Raw genomic sequence first — 19,326 nt, 5'->3', positions numbered from 1 at the left:
TGAAGAAGCAGAAGGTTTAATCAAATGGGGTTAAACCTGGTTTTGTGAGGAAGTGCATTGCATCTGCTGCTGAAGTGGGAACTAGTGTTGGAGCTGCTGATGACTCTTGTCTGGGCAGCACAGGGAGTGTCATGTTTCTTACTAAGCCCTCTTTCTGCACGGCTCTCTCCTTGGTGGGAGGTCACCACCAAGTTTCCCTGTCACTCTGGTAACACAAAAGTTTTCTGTCTCGTCATGGAGACAAAAATGCCTCAGTGGCATAAATAAGCCTACACAGTTCGATAGGACATACAATGTTTACATTAACAGTTAATAGAGCCTTATCTGGGAAAGTCAAGTTGAAAAAAACTATTTTGCAATTCTGGAACTATGATAAAGTAGCTCTTAAGCATTAAAAAAGACTAAAACGCAATACCTGCTAGATAAGAGTAGGGAGAGTCAGTCCTATGCAAATGGCAGAGGAGAAGACAGCTTTTGAAAATCTCAAAGGCTGGGTATTTTTTTCTGGCTAGAAGAAAATGCATGTCCCAAACAGTTTTAAATCAGTAAAGTTTATGTGCAGTTATCCAGATGGAGTAAAATGCTGGCCCCACAGATGTTAATCACCCAATGAAGTCAGTGGGGTCAGAATTTTACCCTGAGACTCTATTTATTTAAAAAATAATTCATATTTCTGACATTTTTATATACACTTACATAGCACAGACTTCCAGACTTCTGTGCTGTGACCATATATATGTGTATCTTTTATAGCAGTACTTGTACTAATGCTTTGTAAAATCTTTTAATGATTTACAACACTAAAGAGTTTCTAATTTCTCATTATTGTCCTATTCAGAGGTCGCTCCATGTTTCTCTCCTCCCTCCACTGCAAACCACTGAAGCCTCATTCTGACAGAATGACATGAAAGCATATGCATGAAGTGTCTAAGAGCAGCCCTATTCCACAAAACATGCAGATGTTTTTAAGAAGCAGTGGCGTTGCCTTATTTTGCAGCATAGATGTGTAAAGGCACTGGGTTTTTTTTTTCCTTTAAAATGCCATGATATGGAGAGTGGCTGATTCATAGTACTGTTATGTGTGCTTGGGGTAAAAGAACAGAAAAGGTTCATAAAACTAGAAGTCTGTGGCAGAATTGCAGACACAGCTTTCCTGGGGGCTCTGGACATCCCAGAAAAGGCAGACAGCCTCTCCAGCCCCCATGCGATCGGGTGAGCTCTGAGCAGGTGTGGTGCTGGAACTCTCACAGAGGATGGAGCTGGAACACCCACGTGCTCCCCAGCCAGCGACAAAGGCAGACCTCGTGTTTCTCCCCCAGCAGAAATGATCTGGTGACTTTGTGAACCATTCCCCTGGCCCACTTTGGCAGCTGCATCTTCTAGAAGAGCATTTTATTTAACCACTTATCATGGCATATATTAATATATTCCTGTTTCCCTAACTGCTGTATTCCAGAAGATTTTTTTTTTCCTGGCTTTACCCAAATATTTTCCTAGTGTTCAAGTAAGAGGATGTCTCATATTTTTTCAGATTCCTGTACTAAAATCTCTGCTACTTACATTTCACGCTTCTGAAAAACTGCAGTTTTTTGCAGTTATTGGGAAGAAAGAAGCCTTTCCATCAAGAACTCTAATGGAACATCATAAACCTTGCCTTTGGCCACAATGACATGTGCTTGAATTCGATTACTTTTTCGAATTCATTAAGTTCTTTCTAAAAGCAACAATATGGTATAACTTTTAAGCAAAGCCTGTCGTGTGCTCTGAAGCCACTCTGTAAACTGTAGTGACCTCATAATATTTCCACTTTGACAAACTGTATTTTGCATTTGTAACCCTCCCTAACTAGATGGAGTGCTGTTTGATAGCAGCAATTCAGAATATTTTAGCTGGAATCTGGAGGTACTACTTCCAAAGGCCGTATAAAAATTACCATTAAGAATTAGATATTGAAAGTCTGTATAGAAGTACCAAAAAAGTGTGGTTGTGTTTGTTTGTGGGTTTTTGGTTGGTTGGTTGGTTTGTTTTCTTTTGTTTGGGTTTTTTGTGGTTTTGCTTGTTTGTTTGTTTTAATGCACTTTCTATCTTTTGTGGTAGAAAAAGCTTTAAAATCTCTTCAGAAGCCTTTCCCCAAGCTTTGTTAAACAGGTCACTTCTTCACCAGTTCAAACAGTAAATACAGATGTGATAAAAGAGACATTTTAAAAAAATCTGCACCCAAGTTCACACCCTGAGTTCATGTATGCATCTGTGTATGTGTCTAACCTCATACATAAATCTCCTTCAGCTGCTGTGCTTATGGATGATTAAAATTATACCATTATATCTCTTTCTTTGATCACAAATTAGTGTAACACATTATCTTGATTCTCAGTAACTTCCAACTTTGATGTTAAATTTAATAAAACATAATGCTGTATTAGAGAATCCCTTGGGAATATTTAATTTCTTTTCTTTTTTTAATATATATTATATTTTAAACGGGATTAAATTGTCTGATTAGCGAAGCAGCCTCTTGCTGTTGCAGATAAACCCTGAATTCCTCAGGGCTATCTACAGTCATTGTTAAAGCATCTTTCCAAGATGCCGGCAAGCTCAGCAAATTCCGTGAGAGTTAAGCAAAGCATTTTGCTTGTGCTGAGGCTGGTTTCATGCTCCAACCCCAACCTTTGCTTTGTTCATTCATTTTCCTCAATGCAAACCTTTGCTTTTGACCATAGAATTGTTGGTAAGGCTGCACTGTAAAGCAGGTGACAGAACTGATGTAGGCTTTCAAAGACAAAAATCTCTGTCCCTCTCCAAGCTCAAAAGTTGTGTAGAGAGTTGCCTGCACGAAGTTATAGGCCTTGAGAGACTGTCACCACAGAGCATCATTCAAAATTTGTGGCAAGGTCAACTTCAGCCATTGTCCTAACTGCTCACAGACTTCGTGGTGCCTTGAGATGGGCCAGTAACATTGCTTATGGGAAGCCAAGCAGTGTCAGGAAACTGATCAGAGCCCAAGAAACAGGGTGCTTAGCCCAGAAGTTGGTAATATGCAGGGCCTTGGCACGGTCCCTGTGCCTGAACAGCCCTTGAACCAATGCTTATTCAGGCTCATGAAGTACACTGTGAGGAACAGCAACAAGCTGAGCTACTTGCAGTCACACCCCAGCCTGGGAAGGCAGCGAAACCATTACTTTGTGCTGGCTGGGAAAAGACATTGGTGAGCTGCAGTTCAAGCTCAGGCAGAGGGAAAGTGCTTAAATGCATTTGAAAACCAGTTGAGGCTACAAAGGTTGAGTCGAGAAAGGAACAGACTGCGACACAAGGAAAAAAATGAGGCAGACAGGCAGGTGGATCTTCTCCCACACCTTCTTATTCTCCAGCAGCTTCTGGTTGGGACAGCTCTGCCACCTGTCCTTCTGCAATCTCTGCAGCCTCCAGCCATCATCCACAGTAGTTCATCCTATGTTCATTTTAATTGCCTCCAGCAGATTAGTGGAGGCAAGTAGAGCTTAATAAACTCTGGCTGAAGATGGCTAGACGACTCTGAGAGAGGAGGTCCTTCTTAGGTTGTCAAGCAGTAACTGTAGCCTTGAGAACCTGAGGTCATAACATTGTGCTCTTTATTACATTTTATAAAGATGATATATTACAGAAAAAATATTGTAGAGTTTGACAGCGACAGGCCAAACAGCTTTTGCCATACTGCAATATAGGATAATTCTTCATATACTTTAGCTTTTATTGGCTAGCACAACTGTCATTAAAACAATCAATGTATTATGCAAGAACAAAAATTAAAAAGTACAATAGACAGACTAGTAAAGTGAGAATCCAGATTAGTAAGACAAACACAAAAGACCTTTTAACTCACTATAGTTCTGCCTCTTGAATTGTCAGGCTTTTAATATTTCTTTGGAGACATATATATATAACATTGCTATGAGATATACTTCTAAGCATGTAATTTGTTGAATAATACTCAATAAAAAGTTATATATAAACTCATCTGATTATTTTATAAATAATTCAAACACTTAGTGTCATGATAGCGTTCCTGCCTAAAGAATGCTGAAGTCTCCCTGCACAGGGCACAAGGCAGAGCTTTATAATGCCGTTGGGTGTTTTGGTCCTTCAGCATCAAGACCTAGCTTGGATGTCACTTATATACCTAAGCAGCCTACACAGGTGAACAGCACAGCCGCCTTTTCAGAGAGCTACTTGTGTGTAAAGCTAACTCTTTCACAATGCACTGAGCAGAAATACTCACAGAGTGTAAGGTGGTGTTCGAGTGTTGTCAGGGTTGGAGCGACAAAAGAAGGGTTAGAATACAATATAGAAGGCTTACATATTTTCAGGACCCAAAGAAGGGCATGTGGGACAGGAGTAGGGGTTGTTTCTTTATGTCTACACAGTAGAAAAATATCTCTTCAAATTTACACAGATAAAAATCCTGTATTCATAGGTGATCCTTCCCCTCCTGACTGCTGAAAGAGAAGGTTACTGAGCCAACAGGAGGAAACATTTCACAATATGCTTAAAGGAAAAAGAGTGTTGACATAATTACTGGTAATTAAAAAAAAAAAAAAAGAAGCTCTGTGAGAAGAATATATATGATGAAAGATCTGTTTGCATAGATGTAATATGTGAACTTGATAGCAACACAGCAAGGCTTTGCTAGCATAGGCCCAGGAGGCACAATGTGGGAGCAAAGCAAGGCCATGGAGTCTGATAAACTAGAGGCAGCAGGAAGAGCCCTCACAAACTATCACTATGCTTTAGCTATATTTGGTGATTGAATTTTAAGAATTAGTTTAATTACTTTCTGCTTTGCTTTCCAACTGATACCTAAACAGTTGACTCCAAAGTGAACTGTAAATTGCATCATTAGTTGTTTGGTTTGAGGTAAAAAGCAGGCAGGTGAGGCAGGCCAGGATCCTTCTGTGGGCATATTTAAGACTGAAGCTGGAGGCGCTGAAATCCTGTATCAACAGCAAGGATTCCCCAAACTTGGATAGTACCGATGAACATGTTGGTCAGCAGCAAGGACTTCTTCCTGGCAGCATGTAGGCCCCGTCTCAACTTCTAACAATCAGGGTCCAAAGTTTGGCCATGCCTCCTCTTCCTCCCTCCTAGTGCATTGCCTCCAAACCCTCCAGCCCCTCACTATCCCCCAGCCCAGGACCTAGCCACTGCCTGCTGTAGGAGATGGGTGCTCACCCTAGCAAGGATGAGACAGTTTTGCAGCGATTTCCTGTGCTGTTGGGAATATGTATACCACAGTTCAAAAATCCTTGATATTAAACATGAAAGACCTGAGCCTAGGAAGGAGCAACAAGAGTGACATTTAAGGCAGTGACCATAAGGCATTTTAGAAGAAATCACTATCCAGTACAGAGAAACAACCCCATAAACCACAAAATGTCAGAATCTGTCCCATTGGAAAATAGCCATGAGAGAGAAGCTCTTGCAAATGAATCTCTGACCTGAGAGATAAAATTAGAAAACTCAAAGCTGACTGTTGTGAACTCAGCTTTGCATAGTCCAGTAATTTAGAAAGTTTAGATAAGTATCTGAGTTGTTGTCCTGACTTTTCTGAGGACAATAACTGTATTGGTAGCAACTTTAATAGGGCCAGGGTGTTGTCCCTGAACTTTATGCTATTGATCCAAAGCAGTCAGCATCAAGTTGTGTCAGTGCTCATATGAGCACAGAAATGAAGTCAGTAGAGTACTCAGTTTGCTAAGGAACTTTTCCATTAGTAGGAAAACAGTACCACTTTGCTCAAGATCCATATCTGCTTGTTTGCAAAAGTCTTTATGAAAATACTGCCACCTAAACAGTTTACATGAAAAATATCTCCAGGAAAAAAAAATGGTAGTGGATATTCAAATGACAAACTGTAATCCATTGAACTCAGGAAGAGAGCTGGCTTGAAGGAAGCAAAAGTGCTTTTCTTCTTGAGAAAACTTTGACTTTTTCATGGAAAATAATAAAAAAAAATCCTGGTCCCAAAATATAATGTTTTGTTTCTAAGAAGTGGTAACAGTGCCTTGAGTTCAGGATTCTCAGCTTCCTTCCCTTCCGTAAATTACGTTTCCATGGTGTCCCCCTTCTTTATAAAGAAACATAGGAAGCTAACTCCATTTGCAAAAACTTAGCTTCAGTTGAACCTTCCTCCACCTTGACTGTTAGAAAATATTTGACCAATCCTTGTAAAAAAAAAAGTTTATCTTACTAACATTTCTATACTGATAAAATAAAATTTAAGCAAATAGAAGAATTTATCTATTTTTTGTGTACATATATACGTTTATACACATAGTGATGTATATAGAATTGCAGTAATTAAATCAGTCTAAAGAAACTACCTCTCCATTTGAAAAAATTCTAACATGTAAAAATGAATCAATGCACAAAGTATAAATAAATACCAGTTAAATATGTATCTTCCTGCTGAGGAAGAAAAGGCTGTTTTCTTGCATCCCCCCCTCCCCACCCCCAGTAACAGTTACGTGTTGAAGTTTTTCTGCTGCAATAAAATATGGGTTTATATGAAAATTGTTAGAAATCAAATGAAAAATTCAACTGGCCTGCCTGTATTCTGTATTTAAAAGACCTCTACTCTTGAATTGCTCTTTTTATCCAGAAAAGTCAAATGCTGATCATGCTCAGTTTTTCAGTCACATATTCTTCTTTTGTTAAAATCACAAGTCACCCTGCCCTGTGCAGAACATGAGGACACACACACACACTACTTCCATTCCACTGTAAGACCCAGACACTAAGAAATCCCTAAGTTAAAACTGGTGTAGTATTTCAGGCTCAAAAATAAATGTAAGTGAAGCTACCTTCAGCACAAGGTAAAACTCATCCCTGGGGGAAAAAATTGTCCACATTGTAAATAGGAATAAGTGCTGTAACATTTCTGAGTATCACGGTGTTGGGAATTTCCTCTGCAAGTTTCCAATTTTCACCATACATTGATTTTCATCATAAGCTGTTCTAAAATTAAATAAGGCCAGGATCTGACATGTATCCTTTCTGTTTAGTCCAAGCAGATGGAAACCATGAGGTCCTTTCTAAGTTTGAAACTGTTCCAAAACCTGAGGCACTAATCTGACATATTAAACTTAATTTATATAAAGTCTTGTGTCTTTACATCATGCAACATCATTTACGGCATGCTGGGCAGTGACAGCTTAAGTTATGAAAATGCTGCATCACACAGCAGATCAGAGCTGGCTTTATAGCAGGTCTCATGAATTTCTTCATCCAGAAAGAATAGATTTTGTGTGAGAGCATTCTGCATAGCATCCCCGCAGAGCAATAGATTAAAAGTGGATTTTAGCATTTACCTCTTGCTCAACTATAAATCACGAATTAGAATTGATAATAGCAGTTATCCATCAACAGCAATGCAACTGGAGATGAATAGGAGCAGCTTTATGGACAAAAGGAGTTCCTTTTTTATTATTATTATTAAAGAAAACCTATCCTCTTTTCCTATTTCAAAAATTTCTAGGTTCTGGATAGAGAGCGATTAGATCCATGCAGGTTATCAGCATGGATAAGGAAGATGCATTTAAAGTAACACCTCTCCAGACTGCAATTCTGAAACTCCAGCAGTGGGCTTGTGCTCAGGTGCAGCAGTTCACATCACGGACCCCTCTTGACAGAAGACCTGGAAGGCACATCTACCACAGCCGGCAGGATTCTGCCCCTCGGTTCATCGTTGTATTTGTTGGGCAATTGAAAGCTTTACGGAACTCTTCAAAGTTGCTCATAGCACCGATAACTCTGCAAAGAGGAAAAAAGAAAAAAAAAGTGACCAATGTGCACATTGTCTTCTGTTTAACACTACAGGCCTGTAAGTGCTTCAGTGTTTTCACTTCAGGTTGAATTTTCAGACTTCTCATGTCATTTCTCCACAAATAAAACCAAAAAGTTCAGGAGAAGTACTCCCATTTAATGTGAAGACAATATTGTTCCATTTGGAGCTTTGAGAAGCATCTTACTTTGCTAGAAACTCAACAAAAACTAATAGCATTTTGTGGATACTATGCCATTTAGAACAATTTCGTAATCTGACCCTTGACAGCAAAGGTGGGAGATCAACAGTCACCTTGCACAGTGGAATTCTTCCTCCAGCACCTGCCAAACCACTGCGGTCCAGCAGGTAGGAACATGTAGGAATGTGGTTGTGCTGGAATTGATTTGATTTGGTTCATGCCAGCTCAATGCTTTTAACACCCTCTGCCTGTCCGTGCACACACATACACACACATGCTGGCTCCTTGGGACTTCACACCCTGCAGCTGGGAGGGCTGGCATCAGCCAGCCAGCCTCACACCCATGAGCATCCCAACTCCTCCGCCACTTTGAAAAATCCATTTCCTGAGGCTTCTGCCCCAACCAGCTCCCATGCTTTCTTGCTTACACAACAGATGGTGTGATACTGCAAGAGCAGCACATCCCTGCCTCACACAAGCTAGACAATGTGTCTGCATCCCAGACTGGCACCTTCAGGCACAGGGGAAGAGCTCGCTCTTTGTATGCAGTCATCCTTGGCTCCTGCTTTCATGTCTGTATTATTTCATGCTGTCAGAAATTATTATTTTAGCATTGCTAGATTGGGGTTGTGGTGTTTGCTGATTTTTCCTATGCTCTTAAGCATCTTGGAATTTAGTAACCTGAAATTTGCAATGGTATTAAAGTAAACAGCATCCTGAGTTAAAAGCCAAAAAGTATCTACTGAGATATTTATATGCTTTTTCACCCCCTTTTTTATGCAGTGTGAGGCATTTTTCTCCATTGCAGACAATCAGCTTCTCAGCATAGCTCAGCATGGTAGAAAACATTCTTATTACATTGATTAGACTTTCTGTGGGTAAGAAAATTTGCAGTCAGCTGGTGCAAAAATGTCTAAAGGTCAGTTTTGTAAGGAGAATTACAAAATTGTGTTAGGCTTCCAATAAGATATACAGCTTTACTGTAAAAACACTGCAAATACATATTCAGGGATTGGAACAGCGAGAGCTGGTCAAGCAGAACTGCTGTTAAAGTTGGTGGGAATTCTGCCTGCCATGTTGGGGATTTGACTTTGAAACTGGCATTCAAAACCAGTGAAGACGCATGCTAATACTGGAAAACCTGCCAATTAAGAATAAATTAAACCAGAAAAATATCTTTGTTACATCCATACATGTGAATTTTCTACCTGCAGTTTGATATTAGAATCATAGAATGGTTTGGGTTGGAAGGGACCATAAAGATCATCTAGCTCGAACCCCCCTGCCTTGGGTAGGAACGCCTTCCACTAGACCAGGTTGCTTAAAGCCCCATCCAGCCTGGCCTTGAACACTCCCAGGGATGGGGCATCCACAAGGTCTCTGGGCAGCCTGTTCCAGTGCCTCACCACCCTCATGGTGAAGAGCCTCATTAACTGTGGAATCAGAGTGGGCTGTCTGGCTTTCATCCCACTGAACTACAGCAGAGACACCTTCCCCTGAATGGGTCACTCTGGAGAGTCAATAGAAAGATGTACTTGCAGAGTCTAATCAAAATTATTTATTAATAGAAGGATATATATGTATACACACACGCACTTTCAAAATACCCATTCTTTTAGGTCTGTGAAGAGAACCTGGAGTGACTAGCTGAGATGCTCACACCTATGCTCAAGATGTGTGTTTCTCATTTCTGTAATCTTTTATAGTTACTTTTTATAATTACCTTAAAAGGGCTGTTTGGGCTTTTTGGATAGCAAAAGCTGTCAAAGCTGAAACTAGCTGTACTGCTGTTATAATCATAATGGTCTTGGGATATAGATGAAGCAAGGTTGAGGGAAATAGGTAATATAATTTTTTAGCCCTATTGATACAATTTGTAAGAAGAAACAAGTACCACAATTTCTCTTCAGGTCTGAAATAGAAGCCAGCTCTGAGTATCTCACATAAAAACTAAGAAAAAGTTTGGTCTATATTTTCTAGACCTCAAATTCATATAATCTTCTCTGGAATTTTCTTTCTTAGCCCAATTCCTTCATGGGTTTTCCTCACAAATGCTCTGTCCCCAGGCTTCACTGTATTGTTTGTGATTTGCATGATCTCATGGGAATGTAGCTATGTATTGATTCAGAATATATAAACATACATATAGGTAAATAAATCTGAGGACTTTAAAAGGCAAGAGATTGATATTTTGCCAAAATCTTGACAAGGGCAGGAATTATAAAAAATATCACTGTTCAGGCTGAAGATCAGCCTGATACTCCCACCCTCATTGTCAAAATGTATTTTCAGTTGTTAAAAGGCACGCAGATTTGCACACTGCCCTAGTTTTACCCTAGCTAGCTTGTGTAACAGGTATTGCAAAGGTACAGTAGTACAGATTTCCTAGCTTACATTATATTTGTGTCATCATATTTCCAGTTCCATTACTTCTTAATTCATTAGGGTTATAAGTAACCCAAGGCATGTTATACATGCCGTGGTTGTATCTTCGGTGTTATGGTGTGGCTGTGTCCAGGGAATATGTCCAAGCATCTGTGAAGAAACCTCACAGCTCCCCTGTGAAGGCAGCGTTGCTATTTTCACTTCACCAAGAGAGAAATGAGACAAAGGGTACTCATAACACCTAAATTTAGGCATGGAGAAGGTGGGATCCCAGTTCCTTCTTTAGTCAACAGAAAGCAGTAGGAATCACCAGAAGGCAACTGATCCTGTGTATTGGAGACACCTCCATTATGAATCAGCCTGTGGAGTTAACATACTTCCCCCAAATACAGAGGTAATGTAGCACTTGACTGAAGACAGACACACAATCGTTAGTTAAGTAAACACAACTGACATATATCCCAACAGAAAAAACTTGCTCTTGGTCACACAAACTCTGTGGAGAAGCAGATAAATTAACTTTGACTTCCTAATTCTTACATAGTCTTTAAATCTCTCCCCTTTTTCCAGTCTCTCCTTCTTGAGGTTCAGGGGTGTCTGTGGTTAGGAAAGCCTGTGGGAGGACTTTTGAGCAAAGACATACTGTTAAGGCTGGACTACCACAGCTCCTTCAAGCTAAAGGTATCTTGAGGGGTAACTGAAGAATTCAGTCCTGAACTGAATTTACACAGTATGTTTTTCTTTGCATTATCAATATAATTCGAGGTACTTACTTTAAAGCTTTTGATGAACTCAGGTCAATTAAATCAAGAACCCTCCTGAAATTCACTATTTTCTAAACTAGAATTGCATAGAAGAAGGTGATGGATGAGACAGTTTAGATACTCAGACCATGATTATAGAACATCACAGGGATCAGAGTGTGTTCTGGTTCAACTGCTTTTGAAGGCAGAAGCAAGCCCAGCATTTTTACAGAAGAGCATCTGTAATACTGAAAGATAAGCTGATAAAAACAGCTCAATTTCAATCTAAGCTAAGAGCGCAGTCCAATTTTGTGTTTGCTCCTAAGCCCCTCTTAACATGCTAAATTTCTGCACTTGTATGCTGCAGTGATTGATTCTGCATGTATACTGAGTAAATATGTTATTTGCATTACCTGAACTGAGGAGGGCTGTGAGCTCCAACATAGATTTGCTCTCTTGCAGATTCTGGTCTAAAGGAGTTGCATCTTACCTAATAAAAGATAAAAAGCAGAAATAGGCATGTTATCTGGGATGACTTTGGAAGTAAAGTAGAACGTAATGTCACTGTTCATAAGGTGGCTATGACTTACAGAATGCACAAAATGGAAAGACACCACAACCTCCTATTTTTTTTTTTCACCTTTTCCTAACTTATAGATTTCTGTTGGTGCATCCTCTTGTTTTTCGAATCCTTTAATGGATCCAGTCTCCACCCACTGTTATTCTCCACCCACTCATTCCCATCATCTCATCATAGCCACTTTACTAGTACTTTTTTGGGGGTTCTCTATAATAGTTGCTCGCACTGCAGTATCTGATGCCTTAACAATTAACAAGCATACTTCTTGGTCTCAAAGCTTTGTAATGTTTATAAAAGGTACACGCAATGATGCCTATTATCTCTAGAATTACAGCTATATTACCTGACACATTTGTTACATGTTGGAATGTCAGTTTCTGTTGAAATTACACATTTGTCAAGTTTCCGTTGGTAGTCCCCAGCTCACTATTAACGATACTTGACCCAATTGTAAGTGAACACAAAACAGGGTAGAGAGAACATTTGCACAACAGAATAATCCCTCTTATGCTGTATCCATTGCATGAAAAAATTCATTTAATTAGCCCCTACCTTACCTAAGCCCTTGTGATGAATGTTTCCTATTGACAAAATCCTTTAGGCCAGACCGCCCACAGGATTTGCAGACTTGAGTGAAATTTTATCTGGCTGAAGACAGTCCTGGCAATTTGAATGAGTCTGTTGAGTGCCTGGAGCTCTGTGGAAACAGGCTGAGCTCAAGGGTCCCTGGCATACACTGTGCATGTGCCTCCCCTTAGAGGTTCCACTGGGGGTACAATTCCTGCAATGGTCCTGTAGGACCCCCAGATCTTCCCTATGGCTTCGAGGTTTTCCTGGGGAAAAACTGACACAGCATGAAACTCAACTCAGCATAAACAACCAAAGTGGAGTCTTTTCATTGGTCGATATTGTCAAAGTTAAGTGGCCATAGACCCATATGCTGCTACACTGACTCTTGGCAAAGAAGTGATTTTCAATCAGAATTGGTTAAAAAACAATATTGGTTGCATTGGGTCCTGTTTATTCAGTTTTAGATGATTCTTTCTTTCAACTGCTGGGCAAAGCCATATAGTCCAACTTTTATAGGGAGTTTGTCCCAACTCTCTCAGCCAAATAAATAATTTCTGAGTCTCCCCATTGTTCCATGTTTTTCTAAAAAACTCACATCCCTTCTCAAAGTTTTACTACAGCAGACTTAGTGTACAGCAAAGAAAGATGGGAAAAAATAAACTAAGATTTTCTTCACTGCTGCCTGGTTTCCCTGAACGACATGCTCAGTAATGAAAGGTGGTGGTACATTTGCAGCAGGAGTCTGTGGTGGAAACAGTCAGAAACCACTGCATATGGCAAGCACCAGAAAACTGGGAAGCTAAAATGGAAAGAGGTTAAGGAGTCAATGTGTGCAAGAAGACCCTTACAGTGGAGGGAAACAGCAAGAGGAAACAAAGCTGCCATGACAACACTGTGCAAAACCAAGAATTATTTTAGCAGTTATAGCACCAGTGCTACATAGATGAGGACAAAGAGAGAAAGAGAAAAGAAATAATAGTCTCACGAGAAGAAGTTTCTGCTTATACCCTTAAAAGTCTGGGTTTGCCTAGTGCCGATTGTTGAAACAAAGCAGTCTCATCTCTGCAGTGTACATTGTGCAGGTTAACAGACAGGGACTCAAAATACATTTGTACTACTCACATGGGCATAGCTCAGAAAGAAAAGCTGATTGTGTGTGAACTCAAGGCCTGGCAGTAAGGGTTCCTCTTCTCCTCCCCTCTTTTCTGCAATCCATCTCCTGTATGCCTGGTAAAAAAAAAAAAAAACAAAAAACAAAAAACAAAAAACCCCATATATATATATATATATACACTTAGTGCCTTTCAGTGACTTGGAACCTAACCACAGCCTTTTTTTTTTTTTAATTAAGTAATACTATGTATTAGATATCTTTCATCTGCTTACCCTGAAAGCCTCTCGCAAACCTCCATTATCTGCAATGTTTTCTGCCAAGGTTCTCTTGCCTTTCACCTGGCAAAATGAAAGAACGTCAGTCATTTGACTCGTTGCTGAACTTCCTTCTTGATCAAATTCAAGAAACAGGGGAAAAAATAAAACAAGGCAAGAATGACCTCAGTCAATTTCAACCATTATATCTCTAGTAAAGAAAACTGGGTTTCAATGTGAAAACTGTCAGTAAACAATTCTCCATGATGAGTTATCCTGGCTCTGGTCCTAGATCTCTAGGACAAAATGTAGTAGAAAAAACACACTCAAGAATCCAGTCCCTGATCTTTCATCTGAACATCAATAATTTTCCCCTGAAGACTGTTTTTGTCTGGTTACATGTGACATCTATTAGTCCCCTTTCTTAAACTTTTATCTAAAAGGTTATATTTGTTTCTCTACAAAACTCTTTATGTACTGCTGGGATGCTAAAATAATTTTTAAGTCACAACCTAAAAAGGCATAATTAAAAATAACTGTTGGAGACAGAATTAAAATTGATAGTATATTCAGTGCTCTATAAATATCTGCAAAGGAGATGCACATTGCTTTTCCCTGGTATTGATTCCAAGAGCAATAACAACAAAAATATATTGCAAGAAGCAGTGCTATCTAAACTTTCTGAAAAAGCCAGTCTCCTGGTATTACCAAGTGCAGTATCATTACAAAGAAATCCTCATTTCTGCAAGTGCAGCATTACCTCTGATCACCCAGCCTACTAGGGTCTTTGTGTTACCAAACTGTATTTGTAATTAAGCAGTTTTACTCTCTGTTATGCCCTGAACAAGAAAGGTAACTGAGCACAGTTTTGAGCAGAGCTCTGGAGGTCAACACTGTCCTGCAAATCCTCTGACGACAGACTCTCCCATGCTGCAGGGAGGAGTATGGGGGTAGGTGTCACCACCCACCTTAGTTTCAGGATGGTAAAGGGAAAATGGAGGAGAAGTAAAAGGACCTAGAGAACACCCAGGTATGTGGTGCATGGCCCTACCACTCAGTGCAGACAAGGACCCAGACTGGACTCAAGGCATCTTGCTTGATGCCTTGGGTCCAGTGTTACACCCAAGGGTGTAACAAAGGAGAAATGGGAGCAGTAAAGAGCACCCCTTTCCTGCCAGCTATCCCTGACCTCAGGAGGATGGGGATGGAGGCGGGAGAGAGGCTTTTAGGAGAAAAAGTGCTGGGACAACAGACGCACACACACATACACCAGCTGCCTTTTTTCCTGGTCTACCTACCCACATATTTTTCTTGCAGTGGGTTTGTGAAGTAGACTGATTTAGAGCATAAGATGAGAGTAACCTAGCAGTGGCACTTGGGCCACAGGTCATTTTAATAAGTGGAAGAAGTCTTTCTGCTGATCTCAGGCAGCTCTGGGTCAGGTATCTGAGACTGCTGTGTGCAGACAGTTCGTGACAGGGCTCAGGGACCACAAAAAGCCCTTTATTTGATCAGATGACTTTACGTGATTACTGCACTCTGAAGCTATTTCTATACCCACTTTTTCTTTCATTATGCTTCTTTTCTGAAGACATTTTTATTGCAAATGAGATGAGAAAGAAGAAGAGTAAATAGGTTTCTTGATCCATGTAAAATATTCATGCAGGGATAAAAAATCTGCAGAATGTACAAATATTGATGTAAATGACAAGCAGAAATAAGCTCTTCACATGTGTTGCTCTTCATACAGAAGCTATAAAATATGGAAGAAAAAACAACAAGATTCTTCTTCTATCATGTATAAAGTGCTTTAGGTTATCCCACAGAAACAAGAGGGGAAAGCCTTACAGATGACAAGGCTGTGGGTAACAGGATCCCTCTAGCAAGCTCATCCACAGACTTCAAAGGCAATAGCTACACTGGAGGGGAAATTCAGATCTAACCCACCTCAAAAGACACTGTAGAAGGTAAAGGAGCTGGCCAAGCCAATGGCAGGAGCATGGGAAGGGCTCAGTCACATCCTTGGGGAAGGTTTTAATGACCTTCTTCAAGTGGTATTTTTGTACTGACAGTTTTTGTCCTACAGATATTCAGGAATGAGCCTGAGAATTTTTATTTGTAAATTAGCTTATATAAAGTACGTCAAGTCTGAGTTGTTGGACTTCAGACTGGACTACAATATGGCCTTGTTATCTCTGAGACTAATACAAAGAGCCTGGGTAAAGTGTTGAAATTATTGCTAAGCATTCGTTGTGACTTCTCTATTCTTAAAAGTCAAAGAAATAATTGTATTTCTGATTCTAAAATGTAACTAGAGATGGTAGAATTGAGTAGAGGGTGGGTATGTGTTTTATCCTGAAAATCAAGATTTAAAAAATGTCCCAGCCAACATTACTGGAATTTTAGCTATTGATTTCTGACGTCTGGGATCTATCATTCATTTTGGACACTTACATGATGTGCACATTTTTGGGGAAGCCCATAGGTCTGATAGACAATGAAACAGAAACCATTCCCTTGAACTTTCTTTCTCAATCCTTTTCTGTGAGCTACTACTATCATACTCCCTTCATTTGAGATACCAATTAGGCCTGCATGCAGACGTGGAAAAAATAGTAAGAGCTGAATCTGAAATAAAGTAGGGTTCATGCATTCATTTTAGAGCTGTAATAAATAACAGGTGGAATTGCTAAAGGAATCTATAAAACTTGCTATTACAGTCTTCTTTTTCAAAAAGAGTCACTGCTCAGTTTTCATTATGGACCTCATCTTCAGAAGACATTTAACATGCTCACAGTAATTAGACCAGCCCTGCTGAGTGGCTTCGTCCTCTTTTTCTGATTCCAATACAACGTGATGGGGAGAAGTGGTTTAACCCTGTCACCAGGATGTGGGTAGCACTATTTGACTAGACTAATAAAATCTGACAGACAATTTTTATCACAATTATTCACTTCAAAAAATGATTTGTTATGAGAAATGAAGTTGGTAGCCTAATATCCCAATATGTTGTGATTCAGAAAAAGATGACTTAAAAAAGAATCCAAAAACTCCTAATGCACCACTGCTTTCAATCACTGGTATTCTACATACATGTAAGCCAGCTCTCTTCCAGTAGTAATTGCTGTATTGATCAATCATGCATTTTGTTTTCTCTTTAAATTTTTCTTCAGAGTCAGTTGTCCACCAAGGGTCTAAATTTCCATTTTTGTCATATTTCCGACCTTTAAAAAAAAATAAAAAAAATCAAATGCCGTTGTTGTAGACAGCCCAATACTTTTCCACTTTTGGAAACTGTCACCATCACAGAAATGAAAGGTGAATGTACTCATGCAAGTGTGTATAAAAAATGGATAAGATCAGTGAGCAAAATCTTGACCCCACTCAAGTCAGTGGTGAAATGTTGGCATTCTATTTATTGTCATAATTTCCATTTTCAGAAAAACATAGCAATGACTGATGAGTTCTATAGTACATTTTATAATGACATAGTGTGAGAGGCATATGAGCCTTCTTGTAAGTATCATTGTGAGTATTTGTCATCCTCAGCCCATAGGTCTTTGATTCTGCAAACTTGATGATAATTATTTATTTATTAATTATACACTTGACCAGGAAAAAAAAAATCAATTTCATGGAAACTTCTGCAGTTTCGATTTTTGCCTTGGAGGAAAACCAGAATATTTGAACCCTATTCATGGAAGCAGGGAGAATACATACATCCCATTGCCCAGGCTGATGGTTACAGCCATGGTTTGTGGATGAGCCCACCTCAGATCCACTACTCCATTTTATCTATAAGAAAGTATCTAATCTCCAGCATGTCTCCAGCCAGTCAGAAAGGAACCTAAGATTTGGTTCCCTAAGCAGATCACTATCTCTTGCCGAGTCTCTTACCTTTCAAATATAGAAATATATACATCTTTAGGGATTTTGTCATCTTGAACAAGATAACACACAGAGAGGGGGAAAGAAAAAGGAAATAAAGAGATCAAAGAGAACGTTTTCATTACTTGGTATGTCTACTGGCTGCTCCCTGCCTTCCTTCCCTGCAGTCATAATGAAGACTCCAATCACAGAGCAAGGTTACATACATGTGGGCAGCTAAACTTGCCCTGAAAAAAAGTCCTAACATGTCTTGTGCCTACCTTTCTGCAACAAAATACTACAGAAGACCTGACTGCCAGACCTTTAGGAACGCTGGGTCAGCACTGAAGACTAAGTGCAGGCCTTTCACATCACACTGCTGGTCCTCACATTCTGTAATATCCTTTGTAGCACAGGCTCTTAACCTTGCAATGCTCAAATGAAGGTCAGTACCAGAAGGCAAATTTATCAAATCAAACTATCCATTCAAATGCATGGATACACTTGCTACACCGTAACTGGTATGACACAGAAGTGGATGGGCAGGTGGGAGCTTGTGAAGAAACATTTTTCCATTCTGGCATGTTTGCTTAAGCAAAATGTTGCAGAGCAGTGCCAATAGGACACAAGGTTTTCCTTTCATTTTTTAAAAAGTATTCGAAGTAATGCAACGTAAGCAACCTAACTTTAGTTGGGCAGTGAGCTGTAAGTCTGCTTTCCTTAAACTCTTTATAAAATTTTCAGTGGAAAGAGGTTTCTCTAGACAGTGAGTCAGACACTCAGAATTGCTCCCTGGAGGAGTAGGCTCATATTTCTCTCTCTTTCTCCCCCTCTCTCTCTCAGGAGCCCTGTTTTAAAAAGTACTTTGCTGAGATAGCCAGAGTTAGATGGTGGCAATGCCCCATTACACCCAGTTTTTCCAGACAGTTGGTTGGACATTTTCAGAGTGTTTCTTCTTTTTTAATATTTTGCAATACATTTTCCATTCCACTTTTGTTTCTGTGCTGTATTTTAATATTTGTACATAAATGCATTTTGAGAAAAGTCTCTTTGCCCTCCTCACTCCTCTCAGCCAGGACTTTCTGAATCTATTGTTGATTTAGTTTCCACTCAAAATAAACAGAAAGTGTCAAACTTGTGGTGTTCCTTATCAGAAAAAATCTGGTTCAGACAAGCAAGAATGTAGGCAAATAAATAAAAAAATACAACTTGAGATTTTTTTTTTACATAATTCGGCATTGTTTAAACTCCAAACAATTAAAAAGCTACAGCTTTTTTATATACAGTCACTCTAATCTGTCAATTTGGGGGGGGAAAAAAAGTTATCAACATAAGCACAAATACTCACCATTGCTATCAAATCCATGAGTAAACTCATGGCCAACAATTACACCTATGGCACCATAGCTTAATGACCTGTAACACAAAGAAGTAGTTTCCTCAGAAAGTGTCCACATGCACTAATACTAAAGGACAGAAGACATCAGAGAAGATCATTATTTCTTTAAATAGGGGAGGAAATGGGACTAAAAATCATGCCTGCAGAATTTTGACTTAAAATTTTTGAAAGTCTGGATGTTAAACCCTTACTTGTTTAAAAACAACCTTTAATGTAACACTTTGAAAAACACTGTAATGGTTCACCCTTCTAACCAAATCTCTTATTAGCATCAAATGAGCTCCAAGATGTCTCCTTCAGCTGACTGCATTGTGTGTATTCTAAATGAGAACAGGACAAATTTATAGGTGAAATTATTCTCTTAGCATCATCATGAGACAAAAACAGATCAAAGGCTGTAATGTGTTTCTGTAATGC

At 39.4% G+C, this 19,326-nt stretch overlaps 1 protein-coding gene across 1 annotated transcript in view; it reads right to left on the bottom strand.

Moving 5' to 3' along the window:
- Positions 1-7,682: 7,682 nt before the first annotated feature.
- Positions 7,683-19,326, bottom strand: part of PHEX (phosphate regulating endopeptidase X-linked) — a 102,537-nt gene continuing 90,893 nt past the window's right edge. The window contains exons 17-22 of the mRNA XM_065648892.1: positions 18,859-18,926; positions 16,737-16,867; positions 13,662-13,727; positions 13,398-13,502; positions 11,539-11,615; positions 7,683-7,785 (exon numbers count right to left, since the gene is read on the bottom strand). Coding sequence (XP_065504964.1) covers positions 7,683-7,785; positions 11,539-11,615; positions 13,398-13,502; positions 13,662-13,727; positions 16,737-16,867; positions 18,859-18,926 — 550 coding nt within the window. The remainder of the gene's footprint in view (positions 7,786-11,538; positions 11,616-13,397; positions 13,503-13,661; positions 13,728-16,736; positions 16,868-18,858; positions 18,927-19,326) is intronic.

Source organism: Caloenas nicobarica, chromosome 1 (genome assembly GCF_036013445.1).
Source record: "Caloenas nicobarica isolate bCalNic1 chromosome 1, bCalNic1.hap1, whole genome shotgun sequence".
NCBI lineage: Eukaryota > Metazoa > Chordata > Aves > Columbiformes > Columbidae > Caloenas > Caloenas nicobarica.
The sequence above is the reverse complement of the archived record's forward strand: the minus strand, read 5'-3'. Positions and strand labels throughout refer to the sequence as shown.